Source organism: Schistosoma haematobium, chromosome 1, assembly GCF_000699445.3.
Source record: "Schistosoma haematobium chromosome 1, whole genome shotgun sequence".
Lineage (NCBI taxonomy): Eukaryota > Metazoa > Platyhelminthes > Trematoda > Strigeidida > Schistosomatidae > Schistosoma > Schistosoma haematobium.
The window spans coordinates 53,831,055-53,858,964 of NC_067196.1; the positions used below are offsets into that span (position 1 = coordinate 53,831,055).

Consider the following 27,910-nt stretch of genomic DNA (forward strand, 5'->3'; position numbering starts at 1 on the left):
GGTTCACGTCGTTCCTGTAACAACTATCGGGGGATAAGTCTACTTCCGATTGCGTCCAAGCTATTGGCTTCCGTCATTCTTCGTAGGTTGTTCAAAACCCGAGAAAGATTGACTCGCGAGGAGCAGGCTGAGTTTCGTTCTGGTCGAGGATGTATTGATCATATCTTCACCCTCCGCCAACTGTTAGAACACCGCCATACTTATCAAAGGCCAACAATCGTAGTGTTTCTTGACATCAGGGCTGCCTTCGATTCGTTGGACAGGACTGTTCTCTGGGATTGTCTATTGAAGAAGGGTGAGCCTGAGAAGTTTATTAACATCCTAAAGGCCCTATATAAAAACACCTCAGGCAGAGTGAGGGCATACAACCATCTCTCTCCATTGTTCCATTCGAGCAGTGGGGTTAGGCAGGGTTGCCCAATCTCACCATTCCTCTTCAACTTTGCCATCGATGACATTTTGGAAACAGCTCTGATGAATGTAAGTAATGGTGGTGTAGATCTGTTGCCTGGAGAAAGACTTCTCGACCTTGAGTATGCAGACGATATTGTCTTACTGTGCGATAATGCCCAAGGCATGCAATCCGCACTTAATCAGTTGGCAATCAGTGTCCGTAGGTATGGTATGTGCTTCGCACCTTCGAAGTGCAAAGTACTTCTACAAGACTGGCAGGATTCCAATCCTGTACTCACCCTGGATGCTGAGCAGATAGACGTAGTCGAGAAGTTCGTGTATCTGGGTAGCTGCATAAGTGCTGGTGGGGGTGTGAGTGATGAGATCAATGCACGTATAGTGAAAGCCAGAGCGGCTTATGCCAATCTGGGCCACCTTTGGCGCCTTCGTGATGTTAGTCTGGCTGTAAAAGGTCGGATCTACAACGCGTCGAAGAGAGCAGTTTCGCTCTATGCTTGTGAAACCTGGCCTCTCCGAGTTGAGGACGTTAGACGACTCTCTGTGTTCGATCATCGTTGTCTCCGAAGGATTGCTGACATCCAGTGTCAACACCATGTTAGTAATGCAGATGTTCGGCATCGTGTGTTCGGGCACAGAGATGATAATTCAATTGGTGTCACCATCTTGAAACACCGACTTCGGTGGCTTGGACATGTTCTACGAATGTCGTCCCAGAGAATTCCACGTCGTGCATTATTTGCCGACTCTGGGACTGGTTGGAAGAAGCGGATGGGTGGTCAGTGCATGACATGGTGTCGTGGTATGAAAGAAAGCTGCAAAGGACTGGCTTGTGTCGGTCCTTCACGACTCCCTGGTTGGGGTCTGAGAGATGGTGCGGTGGCTAGAGACGTTATCAGATATGGCTCAGAATAGAAGCCAGTGGCGATCCTGCTGTAACCTTTTACTTACTTCATAAAAAGTGGTTGTGTCTCCCTTACCTGAAAGATTTCTTCTGATTGTACCTTTTCGTTCCCTCGTTACTACCACACTACCTTACACCAATCTCTTCGTTATTGTTCTCTTTTTCTTTTGCGCTCCCTAGTTTTTTTTCTACTTCTCTTCGAATTTTCATTGTTTTGTGTGGCGCATATATATTGGCGCTCTCTTGTACCAATATTCATGTGTTCAAATAAAAAATCCTCAAGAAATACCCTTTCATGGTGTGGGCAGCCGGGAAGAAACATCACAGCACACGAGACCAAGTTGGTCACGATCAATCAATTAATCGGGCTTGTCAAGAAAAGATTAGCCGATCTATGTAGTCTTCAAAATATCTACTAGTTATGATCATCAATATGATTTGTCATTTAAAATCTTATTCAATTATTTAAATCACAGAGTAGGACTGAATGATGCTAGAAGACACGATTTTAGTTATATTTCACCATAATTCTCTAACATTTTACGTCAGAACAAGAATATTACTTTTTACAGCCATCAAGTTGAATGAATAGGAAGTCGATTACAATCTAAATTTCAATCAACTGACTATATTGACAACTAATTAACTAAAATATTTTGCTTTTTTCCGTTGAAAAAATTTGCCTACGTTTATTTTCAGTAGTACGGTCTCATAATTCTGCCTGCAGCTCTTCTAGGGTTACTGCCCGTCCCGAGTAAACGAGGAGAGTTAGACATGAAGTCAGCAATACAATCCCGTAGAAAACAACCTTGATAAGAAAACGCTAACAAGGATTGAACTACTTAACGTTTGTCCAAGGATTTCAAGGGCCTTCTTTCAGTCATGAGGTTGATGCCTATTCTAACAGCCAGAAAAATAATTTCTATAGGTGGAATACCGGAAGGGCCAACCTAATAGCTGTGGAAATGAGGATACAACTTGGCAGAACTCGGTATCAGCCAAAACAGTCCTGCTTTACTGAGCTGAAACTTGGAGAACCACTCACCATCAAAAATTACAAGTAACTATAAACAATTGTTTACGCAAGACATTCAATGTCCGTTGACGGGATACCATCAGCAACGGTCTACTGCTGGAGACAACAGATGAAGAGGAAATTAAGTAAAGACGTTGGAGGTGGTGGGTGTTACATACAGATCAAACTGCATCACGAGTCAAGTGTTTACTTGGAGTCATGAAAGGAAACGGAAAAGATGAAGGCCAAAGAATATATTGTGTCAGGAATTGGAAGTAGACATGAAGAGGATGAATAGCAACTGGAAAATACTTTACATGACAGAGTTGGTTGGAGTATGCTCGTGGGCGGTCTACGCAAGAGCACGAGGGGTAAAAGTTGTAAGTACAATATCATCATACAATTAGTTCCAGATAGCTATATGTAGAGCGAAACAAATTAACCTATCTTTGATTGCAGGCATTTGTATTTCAATCCTCGGATCACAGTCATAATCATTATGCGGTATTTAAGTTAGTTGAAGAGTATGAGCGAGAATTTAGCCGATGATAAGCATACTCTACAGTTCGAATAGTAAATTTACACTATTAGTGATAAGCGCAAATGATTTCAAGAATTCTAAATAATGTTGCTGTTATAAGACTATTTGTAGTTATCGATTTTTTTCAAACTAATAACAGTTAAACTGAAGATAGTGGTGTATTGAAATAAGAGATCTGGTATGTTGATTTATTAGAACACAATTTCACTAAGTTGGAAAAGGTTGCCCTCAATATACTGATTCGGTTAACTAACATCGAAACAAAGCATTTCGTACCTCGACTTCCATAGACCTAGACGCCTGAGAAATATTTCTATCTTCGAGGTTGAAGAACGTGAATTTAAACTCCTCCACACACAAAAATGACACGACAAACTGCGTATAATCATGATAAGCAAATGGCTTTTCATACTTTGTCCACTGAGGACCAACCAAAAAAATCCGGGGTGTCAAGTCCCAACCGATTTCCCGAAACATTCCAACACTGACAAAGTCAGACATTTTTTACTATGAATTAACAATATAATTACGCTGATTATAGACAGATACAGCAGCCCGAAAGCATACACAAGTAAATGTTTAATTCTAAACACTTGGATATGACATGGATGAAATATACAAATGAAATCAGAAAGGTACGTGAGTAAACAGATTTACTAGTAACCAGAATTACGAGCGACTTCAAATAAGGTTTTTACGGGACGAAGGTAGGAAGCATATAAATATATTTATGACATTGAAATGACGCTAATAGACATATGACCACAATGTTGTAAAAAACAATGTACAATTCAAAACTTACCTCCAAAATCAGTTGCGTATCCTTTGGGATTTCCTTCATAATCTCCAAAGTCTTTTTCCACAATAAAAGATCAGGTGAACAGGCACGTTGAGTGTACTTAAGAATCTCTGCAATAGGGAGTTGGTAGCGCATTATACGCTGTACTGGTTGCATTAGGTGTGAGACAACGTCCTCTTTGTCGCCAATAAAAATGCGCAACTCCTCAAAAAAATCCCGGTACTGCTCTGCAATTAAAGCTGCCTTTCGGTGATTTTCACAATATTTCGAGTATATAGACCTTAAACGAGCTCGAGAGTCAATAAAGAGCTTTGGTATGCGATCAGGATCACTCTCCACAACGCTAACTAGTTTTTCAAGGAACGCCGAATGCCATTCATATAACTGAATCCAGTTTCCCCATATGATTCTCCATCGAGCTGCCAAATCCTCAGGAGCAACAGGCGGGGAAGCATGTGAATCACTGTGAGGTAGCGAGCTAGGTGCTCCTATAATGTTTTCTGTATTGGACTGAGCTGTAGTTGGAGCATTAACAGCCGGTATGTAGAAATCCTTTACCAGTTTCAAACGCCGAACATAACCTTCTTCGGAACTAACTAGTTCCATTAGTGGTTGTTTTCGCTGTATCAACGCTCGTGAAACATCGTCCCCAGCCGAGCCCGACATAGTAATTTCTTCAGCACACCGGTCTTCTTTAATTTTGGCACCAGGTGAATTTTCATCTGAAGAATGGCGGTCAATACTAAAGGAATCATGAATAGAACAAGGCCCGTCTTTAGAATAATTCGAACGACTAGCTTCCTGATCACTTAATTTCATTGTGTTGGCCTGCATAACCATCATATCTAAAGAGATGTCTTTTAATCCAACAACAGATTGAGGACCTAGTTCGTTAGTTGACATAATTCAAGGAAATATGCAGTCACACACGCCAACGAACGATAAAAACAGTACATCACTTAACTACTCCAAGTTCTAATTATTCATCTATGTTAGTAGACTGAACTTAGTTACTCATATATGATAGCAATCACCATAAGTGGATGTAATTCTCCCCACGCATTAGGAAGAAGCCATCGACAAGTTGGTTATAAAATGCGCTCCGACATGGGGATACAAACAAAATAACGTCAAATTTCCAAGGTAATGTTGAAATAATATGTTTGTCCATCCTATCAGGTTTTCACATTTGCGGTGCAGAACAGCGTGATTTTATTAGTTTTGGATCATCAATATTCTTCCAAAACTATAGGAGTTTGTGAAATTCTTAGTTTAGAATTTTTGGTTTAGGAATGTCAGAATACTAGGTGGCCTATGTTGTTTGAAGAATTATTTTCAAGCTCAAAAATATACTCAAAACATGAACCATCTTGTACTTTGAGCCAGACAACTTTGATCAATTAATTATCTCAAAATACCTTAAAAAGTCATCTTAACTTAGGGGTCTAAACTGTTGAAGTGGGTTATTTGACCAAATTAAAAGATATGTAAGTACTTACTGGTGTTGTCAGTGCTCGCTTAGGCACTCTCAACGAACTACGCTTTACCTAGTTATTTAGGGCACTCCCTCTGATATTCAGCAAGTCAGGAAACTACATACTAAGCTAACTCTACTCAAAATAGAAAATTACTTTTATACAACATATAATCCCCTTTGATTAAAATTATTAACATTTCGTTAGAAGAGACCCAAACACTTAAAGAGAGGTTTTTAGGGGGAAATGACGGGCTAACACTCTATGACGATGGGATTTGTCGTTAGAATTGTGTACAGAATGATGAACGTAATTCCAGCTATTCAAAGCACCAAGTATCCCGTTTCCATCGTGCTAGGAACTACGCTGACAAATTAATTGTTGATTCTGAAAGGTTTCTTCAGTTAAAATACGAATGTTTTGGTTTCCTAGTATGAGAACTGTGATAAAAATGACTTTATAATTAATCTTGAATAAGTAAATTTGAAGTGGTTTTCGAGCTAGTCTGATGGAGAACATTTCCAAGTAGTTATCAACAGTTGCATTTAAGCCCATCTTAAAGATAGAAAAATAACATTGCCTTTTCTAGGTTTGAAGAACAAGAATTAGTTCGAGATCACCTAAGGATGAGTCAAGGAATCATAGCACGAACTGACATCCATGAATTACAAGGGTCGCTTTTAACCGCTAGAGCTTTTGTTGCAAAGTCGTTATGCCGACGATCGAAATTCGAAACTCGGAACACAAACTGCTTAATCGGTCTTTCAACCGTTGAAACTGAGTACAAGCAATAACAGGAGAGCAGAGATAATGGCAGTTCCAAGGATGTATGTGTGACAACCTCCCATTATTTTCCATATTTACTATTTATTTATGTTCCAGTAAGTAACCAGGTAAAACTGTTTTCTCCCACTGCCTGGGAGAAAGTGTATTAATAACATTTTACGTCGTTTGCAGTAAATTAATTCAACAATGTGAGAGGTTTATAAAAAAGCTGAGTTCATCTCAGAACCTTTAAAAGACTAGACCGACAAATTACTCTACTACTAACTGCATTTCGGAGTTCAGTTAATGTCATTATAATCACCCATCATGATGTTTTAACAATGAGCGATGTATTCGGATGAGTTACAGTTTCTTGCTCTTAGTTTTATACATACAAGCTAGCTTGTATATAAGTCTTACAACCACCTGACAGTATTAATGTCTGTAATTCTTCTTTAACATTTGATTACTCACATACACCATCATACGATCTCTAGCGAGGAAGCTCATAATTTGTACGAAGCAGTGTGGATTACCGTTCCTGATCTTTGTCGAATGATAGGGAGCCCACTTGTGTTGGACGGGAATGATGGAACCCACCAGCTAATGTTGCAATCACACTTAATGATTAGGGCAAAAGACAGATTGACCTTTCGACGTATCCAGGTATTATGGCTATCTCACCGAAAACACAAACAGAACCATTACACAAATATATTAAAAAGCAAGCAACCAAACAGAATCAGAAGAATACTGCATGCACTTTTAGTGTTCTGAATGTATAAAACAAAACAGGCTTCACTATCCAAGAACCTTAAGTTACGTGATAACCTTATAAGTTATCATTGAAACTCGCATACAAGAACCAAGTGTGGTTATTCACTTGACCTCAGATAGCAAATATACATTAAATTAATTAATTAAAGCAGATAGATTTCGGCACACTTGCGTACCAACAAAATGCACCACACGAATAAAGTAACGGTAATGTGGAGAGGAAATTTTCATACAATCAATCAATAAATGGATAGGTAGAGTACTTAATGAGCTTCAGTTCAGTTAAAAGTAAACACAAGAGGAGTTTCATTTAAGAGAGGTCATCTCACTTTTGTGAACAATGTAATAGGAAGCTACAACAAAATCATCACTAGCCCAAATTTTGAGCAATATATGATAACGTTTCAAGCCACTAGGTCTCACAATCTCTAGAATCCCAACCTGAGAGTCGTGATGGCAATATCATAATGCCAGTTTCCATGACAGTGCCATCGTACAGACCGATCACACCTGGGCTTTTTTACCATATCACATGGTCAATTTGATTTCAGGCTTCAATATAAGAGGGAGGAACGCCAAGTAGAAAGTGAGCAGTCATGGTAACCGTCTTCTGCACTTATGTAGACCATAATCATTTTAAGTCGAGCATCAATTTTAGACATGAATGTGGACTCGTCTTTTGAGCACCAGGTAAGTGACTCTTTATAGGTTCAGAGGCATATGTATAGAATTATGTTCGAGAGGAGTCAGCCCCAACAGGCATAATTGGAAAGGTGTTATGCAGTACAATGTCGTGAAAATGAGTGGCCGAAATAAGCGTGAATGCTTTTGTACCTTCGAAGCAGGAAGTCTAGGTGCAGTACTTGCTCGGAACTGGGGTTTCCGAAAAGTCATCTGTAGGCTTTTGTATCTGTCAATCTGGTATATGTTCCAGAATACCGATTTCCATTTTTATTTTGTCACAAATACTACCCTGCCTTGTAAAGTGGCATCCCAGAAACATGTACAGTGACAAATGTCTGACGCTTTTAAGTATTATTATTTTATTCACATCAACATTAATTAAAGCATTTCAAAAAAGATACTTATTGTTTTGACACCTTTTATAAAATAAATGCGATGGGTTAGTAACAGTGCAATAATTACAATTTTTCATAAGTTGATTTGTAATCACATTCAATACAGCATTTATAGTAAATATCTGACTTAGAATCATATTTCTCCGGTCCGAACACATGTTCATGAGATTTATGCGCTCTCGTATATAAGCTACTGCGTGTCTGAAGCTTCAGTTCTGAAATGAAAAGAGCAAACGTTTTGTGATAAACACCTAAAGTCCTTAATAAAAACCAATCACATTCGCTGGATAGATATAAAGACTTATGATAAGAATTGATCGTACAGCGATTTTCAGAAAGGACTACATAAAAGATGCTGGTGTTTGTAAGAAAATAATTTTCCGAAATGATGCAAGTTACCTTATGACTCTCCGCTTAAAAACATCCACAAAGTAACCATAATGAGTAGATAAGTGTCATTACTAAGGTTTGACTTGACAATATCAAATAAATTGAGTATTGCGTAAATTGTTATAAATAAAAATAAATTATTTGTGATATCTCAATGAGTAGAAGAATTAAAGTCTAAATTTTCTTAAGTTTCGTGAATCAATTTAAACCGATCATCCATAGAATAAATAAGTTAAATTAAACCGTGGTTCAATCGTACAAAGAAAGAATATTCAGTGAGATCAATCGTAAACCGGTATAACCAAATCAATCTCATATCATTCCAGCTAAGGTGATTTAAATGAGGCATGTTTGCATATTTGTATTGAAACAATTTACACTGTAGATGATATTTGTTTTTTCTTCTTTTGTCATTTCTTCCTTTGGTTTTCATAGGATTGATTGAAGTGATTTTGTTGGTTTGTGTGCTGCACATATTCCAGTAGGTGTCTAATAAGAGGCAGCTATCTTCGAGGCTAGGTTTTACATTATCGAAAACAACATTTGAAGTAGATGAGTTCACCTTAGAGGTTGAGGGAACAATATTTTCAGCAATTAAATGATCTGTTTTATCTGAGCTGTTGGTATTGTACTTCATTTCCCTGGGCCTTGCCATCGTTAGGCCAAACTAACAGAACCGAATTTCGACCAGAGTTCGTCACTCAGAAGATTCGAACCAATTTGAACCAAAGTTGAGAACTGTTAAGTCTATCGAAGCGTCCAATTCACGCGATTGAGATTCGCGCAAAATCGAAGTTCGTAAAGTAACGACGTCTAAAATAGCGGTTCTCAAATTGTGAGGTGTCTACAGTGTTTACCGCGTGTTTTTGTCTGAAATAAAAAGGGCTTCAGTAGTGCAAAAGACAGTTGTTAGCTGTGTCTACAGTTGCTAACAGTTTATCAACAAGCAAAAGCCGACCCAAGAGAGAACAATGTGGAAACCGCTGAGTCTAAAGAACGGTTAAACAAATACACGAACTGTGAATAACTGATACAATGATTGAGATAAAGTAATTGTAATGATAAATCCTATAAGTATATGTAAATATTTCAGGATATTATATGCCAATTAAATACAAGAATATCGTATATTACGCAGAATAATATATCGTGCGAGAAAAGAAAACAAATACTACATTAAGTAATCATTACATTGAATTAGAAAGGAAGTATTGTTGAACAAAGCTCATAATTATTAAATCAATCGAATTTTGGCTTTCTTTCCATCTTATCACAAACCAACAAAATCACTTCGATCAATCCTATGCAAACCAAAGGAAGAAATGACAAAAGAAGAAAAACCGAACATCATCTGCATAATAAATTGTTCTAACTGCGAAAAACACTATATCGGACACTGCGGACGCCTTCTTCATCTTCGTCTGCATGAACATCAATTAGCGGTCAAACGACATTACGTATTTTCAGTTATATGGATGCATGTGGACATATATTCGACTGGAAAATGTTGAGATCTTGGATAGACAGAATTCTAAAAACACCAGAATTTTTAGAAGCTTGGCACTCAGGTAAATCAGCAACCAACACACACATTGAAATCGTCCCAATTTATTAACCAATCAGAGAAATCATGGACAGGAATCATATCATTGTGAGATGCAATCAAGATAAAGAAGTAAACAATGACAGGTTAAAGGCCAACAATAACCGATTAAGATCGAGGTCTACAGGACAAGCTAGGAGTCATATGTGGAGAAATCCGAACACCTTACTTCTACATGAAGTTTGTGCTGGTGATGTCATTCAAAAGAACAATGGGAGCTCCACAACCAAAACATCCAGCTCAGAGAACAAAACTTCATCAAAATCATTCACCTGAGCTACAAATCTTCTCCACCATCTCAAACTAGTGACTACTCCATGACTAGTTATCTCAATGTATTTCCAACGAATTAATGAGTATAGTTTACACGAATTGGGAATCCCTAATACTTACCTTTAACCTTTTTACTATAACTTTTAAGTTTCGATTCTTCATTGCGCTTAAGGCGCTTTTCACGTTCTTTTTCTAATGCATCTTCACTACCCCAGATTTCTAGAGCACGTTCAGCAATCTTAATTTTACGGAAAATAGAAAGTAAGATACTTTTAACAATACTCATAATCGATTTTCTAATGACAAAATTCATTATTTTACAACAATCTGAGGTATCAAACGATTGAGGTAGATTGGGATTAAATTTCTCATTGGTCAGACAAATATTGTTAGAAAATCACATAACTACACAAAACGATGGAAGTTAAAAGGCAGAACATGGAATAGATCCGTCCTATGTGGTAAACGGATATATAGATTAAGCACTTAACAATAGTCATTAATATTTTTATTTGAGAAGCGACATGTTGCTAAACAAAACTTTGATAGTGATTTCATAAAACCCATAACTTAAAAGCCCTTTAATAATTAATTATTTACTTAAACATATAAATATTGGTACAAAGGGGTACCGAATACATATGCACCATACAAGTCGCTTGATTTGTGTATGGCCTGTGATACTGCCCGAATGCCCAGACCGAAGCAGGTGGTTTCCGTAGGGGGCCACACTCGGAGCCTTCGATCTATAGGTCTAATACACAAGGCAGTAAAGCGACGTAAGGAGATCCAGTCCCATGGTAGCCGGTGACCAATAAATGGTTCATACGCCATTTGTCCCTTCACGATCCTGGAGTACATGCTCACCATTGGTTTGGAATAAGGGTTTTCCAACTCCCCTAGGTGAACGCTCTATGTCTACCGACCTGATTAAAGCGCCGGACACTCGCTTTTCGTCCTCTCATCTCTGTAAACAACACCCCAGCCGCGAGAAGGCAGTGAGGACTGTCCTGCCAGTGGCTGTATACACGTGGCCATGTGAGAGCATTTCGAGAGGGAGATCTAACTCTCCCCACCCTCAGCCGTATCAGGGCACTTGGTAGCACTTAAAAGGCCTGATAATTTTTATACGATGAATGGGTATTTCAAGGCCCAGATCCTTTTATTGGTAAAATCTACATAAAAATTAGATGAAGTTGTTGTTCAGATATTGACATTTTTTCAACCAGATGTTTACGTTAAGAATTAATTAATTTGGAGATTTCTATGACCATAAACTATATTCCACTAGTGAATCACTCACAGTCAAGGATTATTGAATATCCATCTATTCCTTGTCTAATAGCTCTTTGCCAGTTATAATCTGGGAGCAAACTCATAGAGGTCCATGTTAACATTTAACGACAAAATAAGAGATCAATAAATGTTGTGATCTATTGAATACTGAAATAAGCTACACTCCCAATCAAAAGAAAGTCTTATCTAAGAAACTAATTATTACTGCTCATCTTTACAAAAACACTATTAGTAGAAAATTGAGATCGAGTAACATTTTAACGTAAGAATAAAAATATGAAAAACCAATGATAAATGGAATAACAAGTTTCTAAAACAGTTATTGTTACTTGTGCTTCCAAATACAGCCTCATATCACCCCAACTTGAATTGTGTGGATTACGTTTCAACAAATAGTTCAATTTCGGTTCACGTATGTCTAAATCAACATCATTTAGTAAATAACGTTCTTTTGCTGAACTTTTAGTAATTAAAGCATGAATATTTTTAGGATCTCTAGACAAAAAAAATAGAAGAAAGTATGAGATTAAATAATAAATTGAATTAAAAAATAACTGAAGCAAATAATAGTTAGAAGTTACTCTGATATTATAATCTAAAAGACAAAACCATCAGTAATATTCAAACATTCGTATTTCACAACTAGTTATGTTTAAATTAACTATGATTGATATTTGTTTGTGTCACAGAATTGGTAGATAAAATAACGGATCAGTCGTTTTAACCTTCCGATATCTATTCAGTAGAGATTCATGAGGAGTAATAAGTCGATTGTCAACATATATTGCAAATTATAGCATACATTACTTGATATTCAAAAGTAGATCAGATGCAAATATATCATACAGCCGGGTCAATTGGAATCAAGAAGGCACGTTTTAGCCACCTTCCCGGGAATTCGGAAGTTAATAATACACAAGGTGTTGTGACTTGATGGTCTGTTAGTTATCACGTAATCTATTCGCAAATCAAAACACGACTTATTCGCTCTTATATTGCACTAAACCAATGACGTCTGGCCGGTCTGATCAGCCTAGCGCCCTATTGGTCCGTTGCTCGCCTAGCCCGTCCAATTGAGTCCAGAATGCCAACAACAGCCTCCACTATGTGAATCATATATTTCAAACATACTGGGTTTATATATCAACCAAACAGACAGCAACGCACCATAAAATAGGAAATAACATTCGTACAAAATATAGCCAAAAGTGGCTATGAACGTGGGAGACAGTAATTAATAAACTGAGTATAACTTAGGAACAGTAAGTCGTACAATAATAATCCATAGGTCAAAACGAAGCTAATAATAAGAGGAATATAGATATACACAGTCTAGTTACTGAATATTTTTACCATAAGAATATATAAATAATATTAGTCCATTAATAGGTCTCAGAAGTTACTCGTAATGTAATCTTCACTAGAATATAACACAAGGTATGTCCCATAAATAACTTGGTGGAGAAGAAATTTATTTAGCGTTTCAGTGACTAAGATTTGACAATAAAACATATGTTATTTCATAAAACAGCAAAACGAACAGTATGAGAGCAAAAGTACATGAAACTCTAACTCATTATGCTGTATATTCTACCCTAAACACAATAATATGGTAAGAATCAGTTCCGTTTATTTGTTCAGAGTAAACTCTCAACTAAGTCACTATTAATTCAATGAGTAGCTAGAGGGTTTGTTTGCACAATTTACTCAAAAAGTTATAAGTTTCAATATGTTTTTAGGTAGGTGTCTAGTAACGTTTCTTCTTCGACATTTTAAGGAAACTGAGCACTAATACTTTGAATAGAAAAAGTAGTTTACTTTAGGAGAACAAAAAAGACTACATGCCTCGGAAGGCTTATAAACCGTGTAAAACTATTACACATTTAATTAATTGTTTATCTTTCTCAGTAATAAACTTTTGATTTTGACGGTCAACATATAGTGTTAGCTCTACATGTTACCTAATGAGAGCTAGTAGAAGATGTAGAAAACCACTTGATAATATTAAATAAAATATTGCTATATTAGGCCAATATTAGTTACCGAAATCCTTATGGGAGGCCTAGGCTCCTCCACGAAGGGTAACAGACGTAAGTAAGTAATTAGTTATCGAAATAACCTTGCTGGATGGGGTCCTGCATAATGTAACTATTACTGGCTTGTAACGTTATCATAAATGGTTTAGAATGAACATAAGTATATCAGTGTCCTTGCAATTTATTTCTCAGTAAGGTGTGACTTAAAAAGAATAAAATATATCTTAGCTGTATTCTAAAGTGGATTGTATTTGTTAATGTTTTTATTCTTTTTATGGTTCATAGTCACTTTAATATTGTCTATCATTAGCCACTTGCCATTAGTTAAGTGAATATACAATTGATGCCTTAAACAGGTTTCGTAAAAAAGATCGTATTAACTTTGAACTCAGAAAGTGTAGCAATTGAGTGTAAGTTGATAGGAAAATTGAACAAATATCTAAGATTACATTATTCGTGTTATGCCCAGACGAAGTATAAGTGAATGGTAACTGTTAGGATCTATTTATGAACTGTTATTATATATATTCTTATTGTATAACTATTAAGTAACTGTATTATATGTATATTCATATTCCTTTCATTATAAGCTTTCATTTGACCTACTGACTATTATTATTCGATTTACTATTCTCAAGTTATTCACCAATTTATTAGTTACAGTATCTCACATTCACACCCATTTTTGGCCTGATCTTGTATAATTTTTATTTTATATTTTATGGTATGATATGGTCTGATTTGCTTGTATATAATCTGAGTGTGTCTGAAATATAGGATTCATATGACGGAGGTTGATATTGGTGTTTTGGACTGAACCAGAAGCTCCTATCTCAAAGGACCAATAAGAACTCAGATTTGACTATAGGCTGCTCATACTGGTTTATACGTCATTGGTCTGTGTTCCAAATTGGCGATCTTATAACATGATAAATCAACAGGCCATAACGAAATAACAATTAGTACATCTTTGATAGTCGATGAACGTTCCCAACCATTAATTATTCTTTTACTAAACATGCACCAAAACACAACTTACACTCTATCAGGATAAATATATTTTACATCCTTTGTAGGACTTTTCTCGAGACAACTTTAATTTTACTGTGACGTTTGTACAAGGTTATCCTAAGTGTAATATTCGATTATTAATAACTTATTCCATCGGACCGATCCATAGTTTGTATTTTATTGACAGATTGAAAGCTATTCTTCTATTTATTGATGAACGCAATTTATCATTAATTATCCAATGAGCCAAATAGAACTACCCGTCTTGTTCTCTGATAGACCGTTTGTTGCTTATTTTGTTGCGCAGAATGCGATTTTGTTATGCGAAATATGTTTATAAGCATAAAATCGTAAACTCAAGGAAAATAAATAATCGGAAAAGGAATTCATTAAAGTTAACTTGTTGACATTGTTTAACTTAAATATATCAACTTACCGACATTTATCACAAACATCTACTTCAAATGTTTTGCGTAAAAATGATTCTTCAAACAGTTTATGGCATAAATCACAAGTTGGTTTTTCTTGATCAGGGGGAATAGGTACATTGGATTCAGCTATGAGGAGATTCGACTCAGCGTTTGACTGTTTTATACACTTTTGTTTGCGTTTTTTAGGTTTAACAGTTGCATTTAATTCTGGATCTGAAAATTCTTCATCTTTTTCTGTATAAGGATAATTATGATTAGAAGTTTCCTCTTCAAAAATAAAACCTCCATCACTTAAGTATTTTGTATTCAGTTTTGATTGTGGGACTGATGCATAAACATCATGACTTGAAAAAAAATAATGCAGTAACTAACACCAGTAAAGAATATATATGTTTAGTTTGTAACAGTAAAGAAATTAATATACAATAGAACAGTTAGACAACACGAATAGCTAATAAACTTATCAATCTTGATAAGTGTATTTCATTTGGTTTCATGCATAGCACTAATAGTATCATAGAAACAAAATTGTTACTTGATAAAACACTTAAGACTGAAAATAGAACTTGGAGAACATCAATCAATTGTCATTCTAATTATTTAAAACAAATATTCTCTAAAACTGTAATAAACAGTAACTAGTAATTTAATAAATATAGGATTGCGATAGTGTATTAAGAAGACGAAGATTATCAGAACTATGTGGTATATTAACGCAATACATTTCGAACAATGTAATCACACATATACTTGTTAAGAACATTTATATATAAAAATAAAAGGTCAACTAGGCTAGAAATGGAGGGTAAGAGGAGACAAAGATAATAAATATAGGATTCTTGGAATTTTCGAGATGTTTTCAATCTTCTTGCACCATTTCATACTTTGTATATGTGTAATAATAACAAATAGTGAGAAAATAGCAGCCAATGAAAAGTTTACCGGTTATAAGAGCTCATAGGTTAAGAAAAAAGCTCTCTATATTATGGTCTATTAAGATATCTATAATACAACAATAATGAAAGATCAGTAGAACATTTTGTAGATAGATATGGAATACATACCAAACACCCCTAAATTGTTTACACGATTTTATAAAACTACATACCATGTCAGTCATGCCTGAAAAGATCATTTTATCTGTGTACTCCACGTTTACAAAACGATTTTCATGTAATGTATGTTTAAAAAAAGTAGAGATTCACAAAAATGAAACTGCCCGTATGTTTAAAACGTATACAAACACGGATAATAATAGTGAATATACCTATTGGATTACATTGCATCATGTAACCATATATAATAAACCATTGTAATAGCTTAAACTACTAAGTACTTTGACAGTACCTTAGTTACGGGACAAATTATGACGAAAAACAATGCAAATATGTTTTTATCTACAATAACGAATTATACTCCATCTAAAAGTATGTCTATCAATCGTGAAGAGTGTCGACAAGACGTTCCATTATTCAGTTTTCTTCATATGAATTTAATAATAGTGAAGTATAACAGAATAATCATGATACATACAGAACGAAACATTAATCAGCTACTGGAAGAGTTAAGCTTTTTTACCATCTATGGAACAATCATAAAGCCAGTTTTAAGAAATGAATTATATGTTGCAATTAGTTGCTGTATTATATATCTTTATAAAAAGCATACGATTCAGTTAGTTTGATACATACCGATCATTTGCCACAACTTGTGAAAGTCTAAGTTCTAAAGCACGTTTTCGGTTTTGTTCAATTCGTAAATGTTCTGCATCTGTAAGTTCGTCCATTCAATAGTCGACTCACATGGAGGACGTATTCTAAACATGACAATAAAAGATATATTATGAGGACACAAGCAATTTAAAATAACAAAGAAATAGCTAATCGATCAAATACAGTTAGTTAGGATCCAATATGAATATATCTAGCATTTAACTAAGAATTCATGTTTCTCTTCTAAACGCCATTATCCACCTATTAAATATGTATATATTAATACAATGGTACAATAAACTATCGACTAATTTATTTCATACATAGTTCAATAAAAAAAAACAGATTAATATGTAGTTAGTAATGGAGTATTGTAACTAACCAACGAAGGACCATAAATGAACACTATTTACCGGCTCATCATCAAATTATCATCGAAGGCCAAAAAACAAAACCAAGCTATAAAGGACTTAGTGGATGTGTAGTGGTAAAAAGTCTTGAGACAAGAAGTGCTGCTTTCATATGTCCATTAATTTAGAATGACAGACAGTCACAATTTAAACATTAAAAAACACGAAGTTCGGCGAAAGAATATCTTTTCAACGAATTTGTTATCAAGCTGTACAATCATCATATATATATAAAGGTGTATGTTTAAATGAATCTGCTGAAGGATAAAAATTCATATTAGAAATCAAAAACAATATAAACTGAATAAAGTTCGATAAATTAATCAGTTACATAATTATCCATTATAAGCGGTAAATTCGAACACATCACCAGCAAACTCTTTTCGCAACAAGTTGAGGATAAAACAACATTCACTGAGTAAAATTTACTTAAACTGAATCTGATATGAGATTTCATAACAAATCAATGGGTCCCCTAGCTGTAAAACACAAAAGTCAATATTCAAGAGCTCTTAGAATAAAGCGGTTTATGTGTAAAACCTCAATTTAGTTATCGAAGCAGTTGAAACAATATCTAATTTAGCTTATTAAAATAACTGAATAATATATTTCATCCTAAAAAACAGAACCAAATCAGTAACTACGTAAATACCCAAGTAGTCATCTTTTTGCCATACATGGTATGCCCCAACCAGAGATAAAATTTAGTGATCTAGACTGAAGTGAATGAGATTAATTTTGAGCCCGAAACCCAAAACCTTTGAATGTTTCATCCAATGAGACACTACTCAACAATTTAGAACATGATATTATTTGCGAATAACCAGTTCACTTATTTTAAGTTTAGTGTCAATCGGCTCACTCAGATTACCTAAATTAATTCTTGATTGAACTAAGTAGTATCTATCTATACTTAAACAACGTACACACACATACACACAAATTTACATACATATCACTCATGAATCACCTTGACAGAAATGACATGATATTAACTTGTTCAGATCTGTTTTTGATTGATCAAATATTATTCTTATTGTTCCGTTCTACTATTTAAACTTGGATTAATTTTACTTTGGTTAGTTATTCTCTGAAGAAGTGACTTACACTAAGTCACGAAACGTCAGAGAATCTAGTTTTCTACTCATTGGGATATTACAAATATATTTTTATTTATATTGAAAATTATTCACATACCGATTCGTATAATGGTTGTCCAACAGTCGAATTTAATAGAAGACAATTTACTTCGTTGACAAAGAATCCGAAAGCTTATGATCAATAAAAACGTAGTCTTATTCTGGCAGTAATAAAACTTGGAGACCTCGACCAAAGAAGCAAGAAAGCAGGGATTGATGCAAGGCGATAAAGTCATTTATGTTAGCAGGGTTTAATTGCGTATTGCTTTAACAGTATACAGTCCTTTATAAAATCTGAAATTCTATGAACTTAAGAAGTTACTGGTCTTCATTACTCTTCGCTATACAATCTATTAGAGGAAGCTAAATTTGATGTGATACAATGCAACACCTTGATGTTGAAAGCACAGCCCTCAATCATTAGGTTATAAGTTTGACAAGCTCTCTACACCACAAGCCTCTATATAATAGCTATGGTCGAAAGATGAAAATACATGAACAAGTAATTTGTTGGTGAGTTTGATCTGTGCTATACTGAGAAGTAATAGTGAACTGGGATTTTTAAGACGTGTTTGCTCGTTAAAAATGAAAAGGTTTCAACTTCCTAACATTATAGTACTTTGACTATCTCGAGATATTTATAGTGCTTAGACTATTTCATGTACCTCATATGGAAACTCTGTAGTGTTTTCCATACGAAAACACATTCATACAACCTGCTCAGTATTCTCGAATACCAAATCAGTTTGCATACTTGTGACAACCTTTTATCGTCTGAATTTATTTTTGCTATGGAGTGTTAATGATCACTAACGTCGTATTGTCATATCATCTCATTCAGAATTCCAACCTGCATAACATTTATTGTCTCACATTTTATCAATTTTATTCAAAATGCTCATTTTGAAGTAACCTGGAAATTATGTTCTTTCGAAAAGTGTAGGCTTAAATTCACTATTACCTAGCAATTTGTATCAGTCTGATCATATCTGAAAACTATTGTTTACTCTATATAAATTCCCAGAATACATCATTGTTAACTACCAAATAAAATATACACTATAAGAAAATAAAGACAATTGATATGCTTGTGTAACAAATGGAGACATAATTTAAATAAAAAGTTATCATAGCAATAAAGAAAATAGAATATCATCCTAACATTATTATTATTATTGATGCAACAACAGCAACGGTAACAGTTACTCTGTCTTTCCTATCCGTAAATATAAATATTACTACATAAGAAAGTATCAAAATGATATTATGCTTTTAGAATACAGGGTATGAACGAATAAGGTATAAATAATTATAGTTAAGGTGAATATTTTCCATCAGGTAATAATACTGACGTAATAAAGCGATTTTAAATAAAATAAAATGGTTTTACTACAGAATTTGTGGCTAAAATTACTGTGTGTGAGACGATTTTCAATGCTATTCAATCATTTATCCCAAAGTGGACCAGATTTAAATGTGAGACTATAGTTCCCATGAATCCAATGCCCATAAATAACTTAGATGAACAGCAGCAAACAAAAAGTGTTAAACACTAGAAAAATAGTAAGAAAACATCAAGATTACAAAACATTATATTTTACCGAAATTTCGAAATAAACTATACAGAACTTTTTAAATTAATTATTTACGAGTTATAACGTCAACACTCAATGATCGACGACTTGAAAAGTTCTTATGTGATCTTTGATTAAGTTGTATAGTATCATTATCGTGTAATAATGTAGAACGTAAAGATAATTGTTGTTGACAATCAACATATCTTTTTACTAATTTATGATATTCGCCGTCTTTATTGTCATATGTAGCAAGCAATGTTTCTAACTCCTTCACCTCTTTTTGTAAAACACAACGTGAATTAGTAAGTTCAATGCTAAATAATAAAAAAATGAAAGAAATATGATAAAATGTATTTCCAAAACGAGGAATTCTTAGCATATTATGGAAGGCATTCAATAGGTTTGATTAATAAACCATTAACAATATATTTGAATTGGTAGACATGAAGACACGTTCGGTAGTTGTAAGTTTTCATGTTGAGATCTGAGAAATAATCGTAATTTATTGTTAAACATGTTCGGTTAAATGACACTAAACTAATCACAAAAGGACAGTTCTATGTATTCACCATTTTCTTTAATATTTTGGATTTCGTATCAGCTTATACTTTTCGTCATTGAATGAAATTCTTTTCTTTTCAACTATATTTGTTATATTTAGCTCTCCATTGAGGTAAATATTATCTCCCCCATTACACTTTATGTTATTAATTTCCATTTTTGTTGAGCTGTTATGCGATGTGACAATCTAGAATGATATATGTTCATGCTACGTCCTACATAGTCTACGTCTAATATGTACATTATTTACAACCATTTATCAGGAGTCACATTATTACTGTTGTTATTATTACAATTATTATTGAATGAGTCTTGGAAACCAAGTTCAGGAATCCGTACACGAATTTACCATACAGTTTTATTGAAGGTTAAGGACACTAAGTTGTTGCCCGAAACCCAAGTGAATGGAGGGAAGATACAAGCTGAAACTGGTTGTTTGGAAGTCAACTTTAAGCTATCACTTAACAACCACTTTAAACACCGATTTATTCAAGATCAAAGTTATCCAGTAAGTTAAAACTAGATGAAGACGAATAATTTGCTCAGCAGAACCACAAGAGCAAAATAATTTACTAACACACGGTACAATAAAACAAAACAAAAGCTAGACATAGGATGAGAAAAAATAGGGTGACGTAAAAATACAAAAGGACACAATATGAGGAAGATAAAAAGAACAAATGACGAAACAAACAAGAAATGATAAAGAAGCGATAATTCTTAATAGAATAAATAGGATCCTGAAATGAAAAATGTGCTTAAGGAAACAACTAAGCCAATAACTACCCGATTTGACTTAATAGTTAGAAAATTTCGAATACTTTGTACATAACAGTTGTGGTTGAAACGAAAGGGATTGCGAGTCGGTGAAAGTGTAGTGGTTTATAAGCAAAAACAATGGGGTAGTGACTAGCAATAAAAAGCTACGTAACCAAAACGATAGTCGCATGTTTATCATAGAGTAAGAATAGTTATTGTACAGATGAATTATCTGATTAGAAGGTGGTATATCTCTTGAATACATAAAAAAAGAAACGCTATGTAGGTTTATAAATTAGTAACATGAACGTTAATAATGATCATGGTAATTTCGAAACTATGCTAAGGTTAAATTGGGATACATTGAACTAAATTAGCCCCTTGCAAGAAAGAAATGAGATACACAAAAGATGAAATGTAGATCATAAAATGAACTTCTAGCAACACTGTTGACCGAGTGCATTCGTCCTATGAAGGTCACGGTGAGCAAAGTTCATGTATATTTCTCCTGAATAATCCTGTTAGTTGTCATAGCTTCGTTACGTACAGATAGTACTTGTTACAAATCACACTTTCCATACCTTAATGTCGCATACGAACCCCGACAGATGAAACAGAATGGTATCGCTTATAGACTTACTAGTTCTACTTTCAGGCCAAACCGATAAATCAATAGGCTCGAGCAAATAAAGCCCTTAAAATACAACTTGAACAGAAGTCAGAATTATATATACATACAGAATGTGTGATTTCAATCTCTTAATAATTATTACACCTGGAAAGCCTGATTAATCAGATGTGGACTGATTGTTATTTCTTCAAAATAAAAATGATGTAACACTGCAGTAAATATTCGTCTGTCTACTCATCAAGTACTAGATTTTCGCCTCTGTTGGCTTGTTGTGCGGTTTTTTCTATGGAGGTTTGATTAATCTGATCACTAATTTGTTTATCGATTGATATTAATACGTGGTAGGGTTGTAGAGTGACAAATACTGTCGTGACATATAAGTAATACTGTGGTGTGTGCTACTGATGTCGAAAGATGTAAGTAGTATGTATCACCAGTCATAAGTGAAATGCCTGGCAGGAGAAGGTTAAGGAGATTGAAGAGAACGAGAACAGTGAGTTATTAGTGTGGAAACTAAGGAAGAATCAAGTCTGAGACAAATGATTAAAATTTTGCAAATGAAGCGTTTACTGTATGGTCCTCAGATTTTATTAAGAGATTCTGTAATTTTGTGCTCAAATACATTTGGTCGTCCCCACTGGTATTCTGGTTCATTAAAATACTAATGTGATTAATAAGAATGATAGAACTTGGAAAAAAGAAGACATACTGAATTTTCTTCAGGATATCTAAAGTTTCTGAAGGTTGTGAAGTGGAATATTCAATGGATTTCTGCAAAACTTTGACGCGCAAAAGTAAGGCTTTGGCTTGTTCAGTTAAAACTGCTAATGCCTGACGACTCATTCGTGGCCAAACTACGTGTCGATATTCACGAAATAAACGGGAAGATGTATTGTATATCCTTGATATGATCTAAGAATATTCAAGTTTAAATAAAAAGTGATCTCAGATAAACATACAAAATTCAGTTGGATGTAAATAATATTCATGTTTTTTGATATTAAGAAATGATTGATACCCCACAAACAATTTCATAGTAGTCTACAAAATGATTACATTACACCTACAGCAACTGCGGTTATGTAATATGCAGGTGACAGTAGATTGACAGCCAAGTGACATATAGAGGTATCAAAATGCATGTGATAACTCAGAAACAGAGATTATTTCCGTCGGTAGAATGTGATTACCGCGGGAGGTACGTATAGGTGAATGACAGTCCTAGTCAAAAAGAATAAGCAGAAAAAGAAACAGTACTAGTGTTGGTGGTTTTATCGGCCTAATAAATGGAAGCAATTATTCTAATGGGATCTGTATCGATAATAATTCAGTACCATTAGAAAAAGTTGCAGATTTATAACCTAATGCTAAATTGGATGACAGGCGAGTTGGAAATGAGCCTGTTGGCATATTTCAACTCTTGACGCGAGGTTCCAAAAAACATTGGATTCGAAGTCGAACCCAGTGTGGATGGAGTTGAAGATACTACTGTTTTATTTGAACACATAACAGTCAAAAAATTTCTGTGTACCCGTTTTCACATTATTTTTTAACATCAACATTATTTATATAACTCTATAATATCATTTTAATATTAACCCACTCCCTCTTGTGTAACATGTTTTGGCATCTACATGGTCTGAATCATAGTTTAATAATAACAGTGGTTACAGTTGTAATCGTAACAATAATAACAGAAGTTTTAAGATAACAGGATATGAAAGATTCGAAAATGACTTATTTCCTAAAGAATGGTGACGTGACACGAAAGTGGAAATTAAGGGAGCAAATTAGGAAGAGAGGGTAGTACTTAGTTTAGCTTTCGACAAGGTACCGAATATTGATATGAGGATTAGTTTGCAAGATTTTTGGTTTTACGTTACTCGATTTTTGGTTGGATCGATGGGTATGCTGGACTTAGTGCAAAAAGTATCTAATAAAAAGTAAGTTATCCATGGTGGTTTAACTTCAATTGATTCATGATTTCAACTATTGAAAATACTAAAATCTCCACAAAACCCCTTCTGATAATAATCATCTGCTCACTAGTGACTGACTTCAAGAGACACTCCTAGAGTTCTAGTGAGAAGCCGTGACCAGTGGAGTTCAACCAGGTCTGTTGTGAGATATCAGCTCACTGAAGACAATGGTGTACGGTGGTGCAATTTCGTGGATTGGTTGAAGTTAGACATTAACACCGTTGGATGTCGGCTCAGTGGTCTAATGGTTAAGCGCTCGCGCGCGAGACTGATAGGTCCTGGGTCCGAACCACGCGGGGTGCGGGGTCGTGGATGCGCACTGCTGAGGAGTCCTATGCTAGGACAGAACGGCCGTCCAGTGCTTCTATGTTTTCCATGGTGGTTTAGCTTCAATTGACTCATGATTTAAACTACTGAAAAAAGTAAGTCTCAAAATTATAAGAAAACTAATGATTTTAATTACATACTTCTGTGAATGATGCCTGTAACCTTCTAAGTTCTGTAGCGAGCTCAGTTTTCCTATTTCGAAGCTTTTCAACTCCAACTGAATGATTGCTTTCAGATTGATCTGAAAGAAATATATTACGAAAAAATGGTGGCTAACCTTGGTTGTGGTCACCGAACAATCTCAGTCTTTCATTTAGCTTCTTTTCCATCCGTGTATGCAATATCGAAAGGATATCATCCATAATTTTATTTCCATGTTCTTCTTTACTGTAAAAACATGTTTCTTCTATTCCTTTAGAAACATGACATTCAGTCCATATCCTAGCCACTGTACAATAAAGATCACTTTCATAGCTGGTCAACAGGTTAAGTTCATATTCATATGCCAAATCAAGGATAACCTCTCTAATTAATTCATACTCAACAAGTTTGCAATAGTATCCCAATTGATTTGAAGATATTGCCTGATGACGTTTGTAAACATTTAGGAGATTCTATGAGTACCTTATGAGTTCCATGTTGATCTGGACCATACCTTTTACATTTAAATATTTGAGACTCCGCACAGAGTGAATTCACAAGCATTGTGGAGTTAGCTAGAATATTGAGGTACGAAAACAAGGGCTTGAAAAGTCCTAAATAAATAATAAAATCAGGATTATTCCCTCCTAAAACGACATGAAAGACAAACGCATATTAGGAGTAGTACCTAATAACTTTCAGTCACATTTCCAATAAAACCCTAAAAGAAATGTTTTATGAGAATACACCAATGTATTCCAAAAAACGATTATAAGTAATAGGCTGAAAGGGCTGTAGAAAATAATCGACCGAGTTCGGCAAGCCCAAATGGGATGGTGATATCAGTTACGGTTGCAACTATACAGCGTTTTCATCACCAACTGATGTCAGCTGTGATACAAAAAGGTTAGAGTTAAGTAAAAGGAGTTAAACTGGAGTTATGTATTAGGATTACGAACTAGGTTTAGGGTGTTCAACAAAAACTGATATCAGATGCAGATTTATGTATTTAAAACAGAAGATCGATGGCCTGTGTTAGTCCTTTTCTACTAAGCTTCTGTGAGTGTCTATTCTCCTATTGAATGCGTCAAGTGAAGGTGAGGACACGACTGCTTCCGGTGACAAGTAACAAAATTGAGTGAATCGATGTGAAAACCTGTTTGCGGCGGATATTCTGTTTGTCCAGTTATAATTCAATGTCGTGCTGCCACACTTTTGTGTACAAACTTAGAAAACTTGAAGCCGAGATTTAGAGCCAGTAATTAGATTGAGAGAACACGGCCTAGCAACAAAAAATCCCCGCCTATCCGTTGAATCACATCACGTACACAAAAAACTAATCAGGAACAGGTCTCCCTTGTAATATACAGCTACAACGTAGGACCAGGCACATATATGCATCGATCCAAGTTGCCATACCTAGTTAGCATATCTAGATGAACACCAGATTCATAGCAGTTAATTCAACGGTGGTAATACATAAAAGAACGATTTTGTATAAGGATATAGTACAGGAAAAGAGAATTAGTTCGTAGAAAGAAAGACATAAAGAGATTTCAACCTCATGTTGCACGGTAGGTAATTTTATCAATTTTAGGCACCTTAAAGAGTAAATATTGCCAGTCTTTACTTAGTTGATTGAAACATACACTGTGAGTGCATGAATGTATAATTCCGGTGACGTGGCTGAAATGCAGGATGGAAACAGCTACATTTAACACCCGAAATTCGGGTTACTAGACACCACGGTATCATTAACGGCAAAGTAGGCGTGATTCATTCATAAATGTTAATAGACGAGTTCCACAAAACTAGAAGCGTCGCCCTCAACGTCCGTGTCAAAGCGTACTGGAAGTGCGTTAGCTTCTGAGTAAGTCTCATTTGTAATTAGATTAGAGTTAATACTTGAGATTGAAAAATCACATGCTTCTCTGTAGAACATATCAAGAATATCAGACTTCAGTGCGAACATTATTCAGCTGGTGTCTAGGTCTGTCCAGAGTGATCACCAACGGAAACTTGACACTGAGTTATTAAGTTTGCAGTCCTCTTTGTCATCTCAAGAGGAACTTGATGTCTTCAGCAAGAGCACATTAGGGAAAACTTTTTAAGTCTACTAAATACATTGGAATACTTAACATTTAAAATGAACATACTGACGTGATTAGTGGATGATAATCCTTACTATGCACTTACTTTTTTACCACATGTGCTACATCGAAACTAAGCATATGTAGTGAGTGACTTACGTCACATGTAAACGACTTCATGTGCACTTAACAACTAGTATATTCTTATTAAATGACGCATTACTTGTAACTTCTTTGTAAATGGCAGTGGAACTTTGAACTTACAACGAAAATGTATGGCTAGCATCTGTCTGTTATTAATCTCCTTGTAAAATGATAATTCTTGTCAATGAATTTAATCACATACAGCATTTTAAAACAGTTGACTGAGTCTAGGCATTTGTTCAGTAATTAAATTTAGGGCGAAAATAGGATACATTTGAGGTCAGACGAAAATCACACAATTTAGCGTAATTTTAGGCGATATTTCAAACACAGAACAAAAACGGAAATTTTTGCAATATTTCCTCATAGCAGAACATATTTTTGGACGCATTTCTTTTTATTTTCTTATGAAATTTTCCTTTTATTTCCCCCTTCCTCACCCTTATTTCCTGTTTTTCGGTTGCTTAGGTGAGCCTTTGATTTCGTGTCAGAATTCACAAATGGTTGTGTTCATTCTAATTGGTTCACTCGATGGTGTCAGTATAGTATACTTTGACCTAAAAATCTATCCTTAACAATGAACATACCAAATATATCTCCTTATGATTCGAACACTTGACACCCTTTAACAGGGTCAAATTTTAAGCAACGAGCCGAAGAAGGACGTTTCAAATTCCAAACCCCAATTTCGTGATTTCAAGTTTTCTAGGATGAGTTAACGAACTGTTTACTCTGCTTTTGAATAGTAAAGGAAGGTTCTTGGCCATAGGTAAACATAATTATTGTTATATTTCCCCCCGAAACAGAAGGACGAAGCAAGTTCTGATGATTCAAATGGTTGTGAACGGGATAAAAGAAGCTTTTACTTTAAAGGTTTCCGGGTCTATTGGCAGCAGATAAACGACCCCTGAGGTAGGAACTTAAGCATTTCTAGCATGCAGACGACACAGGTTCACCAACCCACTATCCTTATTACTGAAGGCTAATATATTTGTCTAACTTGAAGATGCCGCAAGTATTCGCAGTTTGACAACGCTTTAACCAGTAACACTCAATATGAAGCGTACCCAACAAGTGAAATCAAAAGACAGGAGCAAGGAGGTTCGAAGTTATATTTGATAGGCTATCAATATATCGGGGATTGTCTGACCTAATCTGGCTAGCGATTGCAGGGGTTGTTGTGCACGGCGTTCCCACTCGTGATCTGGTGCGGACGCATGACCGATCTCCTTCAGCTAGTTGAGTCCATTAAAACTAATGTGGTCAGCATCCAATGTCGAAAACCTACAGAGCTATTTATTTTGAAGTTTTATTACCGCTACAGATCACTACCCCCCCTAGTGGGGTAGAGATGACCCTAAGACGTGGCCAGCCCGAAGTTTAGACTCAACGAGTTTGTCGTTGAAAAACACTCTTCTGATAGCTTGCTAGGTTTAACAGCGTCCGATCGTTTTTCTTTACTATAGGGGACCATGAAGTACAATATAGTAAAAAAGTAAAAAGTACAATGAAAATTTTGGTTCCTCGTAAACTTCATCGCTGTTTTCCAGCCGTCCTGGAAAAAAAATGTGTTAGTACATGTCGAAATACGCTTTTACGCGCGTAAAACCACAAAGTGGGCGAAAAAATGGAAA

At 35.2% G+C, this 27,910-nt stretch overlaps 2 protein-coding genes across 4 annotated transcripts in view; both read right to left on the reverse strand.

Moving 5' to 3' along the window:
* MS3_00001603 (uncharacterized protein) overlaps positions 1-5,330 on the reverse strand; it is a 40,379-nt gene extending 35,049 nt beyond the window's left edge. The window contains exon 1 of the mRNA XM_035733975.2: positions 3,674-5,330. Coding sequence (XP_035590183.1) covers positions 3,674-4,573 — 900 coding nt within the window. The 5' untranslated portion in view covers positions 4,574-5,330. The remainder of the gene's footprint in view (positions 1-3,673) is intronic.
* A 2,212-nt stretch (positions 5,331-7,542) lies between these two features.
* Positions 7,543-26,935, reverse strand: MS3_00001604 (uncharacterized protein). Of its 3 annotated transcripts, XM_051209072.1 has the most exons (11): positions 26,864-26,935; positions 26,239-26,833; positions 24,557-24,617; positions 24,179-24,515; positions 24,042-24,142; positions 22,305-22,507; positions 16,498-19,958; positions 14,812-15,150; positions 11,658-11,823; positions 10,153-10,270; positions 7,543-7,981 (listed from the first exon to the last, which is right to left on the reverse strand). In XM_051209072.1, the coding sequence occupies exons 7-11, from the start codon at positions 16,590-16,592 to the stop codon at positions 7,830-7,832; spliced, it is 870 nt and encodes a 289-aa protein (XP_051074492.1). In that variant the 5' UTR covers positions 16,593-19,958; positions 22,305-22,507; positions 24,042-24,142; positions 24,179-24,515; positions 24,557-24,617; positions 26,239-26,833; positions 26,864-26,935; the 3' UTR covers positions 7,543-7,829. The 3 variants fall into 3 exon arrangements, with proteins under 3 accessions (XP_051074492.1, XP_051074491.1, XP_051074493.1); XM_051209071.1 differs by lacking the exon at positions 10,153-10,270 and having other exon boundaries at positions 14,812-19,958; positions 24,179-26,935; XM_051209073.1 differs by lacking the exons at positions 7,543-7,981; positions 10,153-10,270; positions 11,658-11,823; positions 14,812-15,150 and having other exon boundaries at positions 19,642-19,958; positions 24,042-24,617; positions 26,239-26,935.
* Positions 26,936-27,910: the final 975 nt, after the last annotated feature.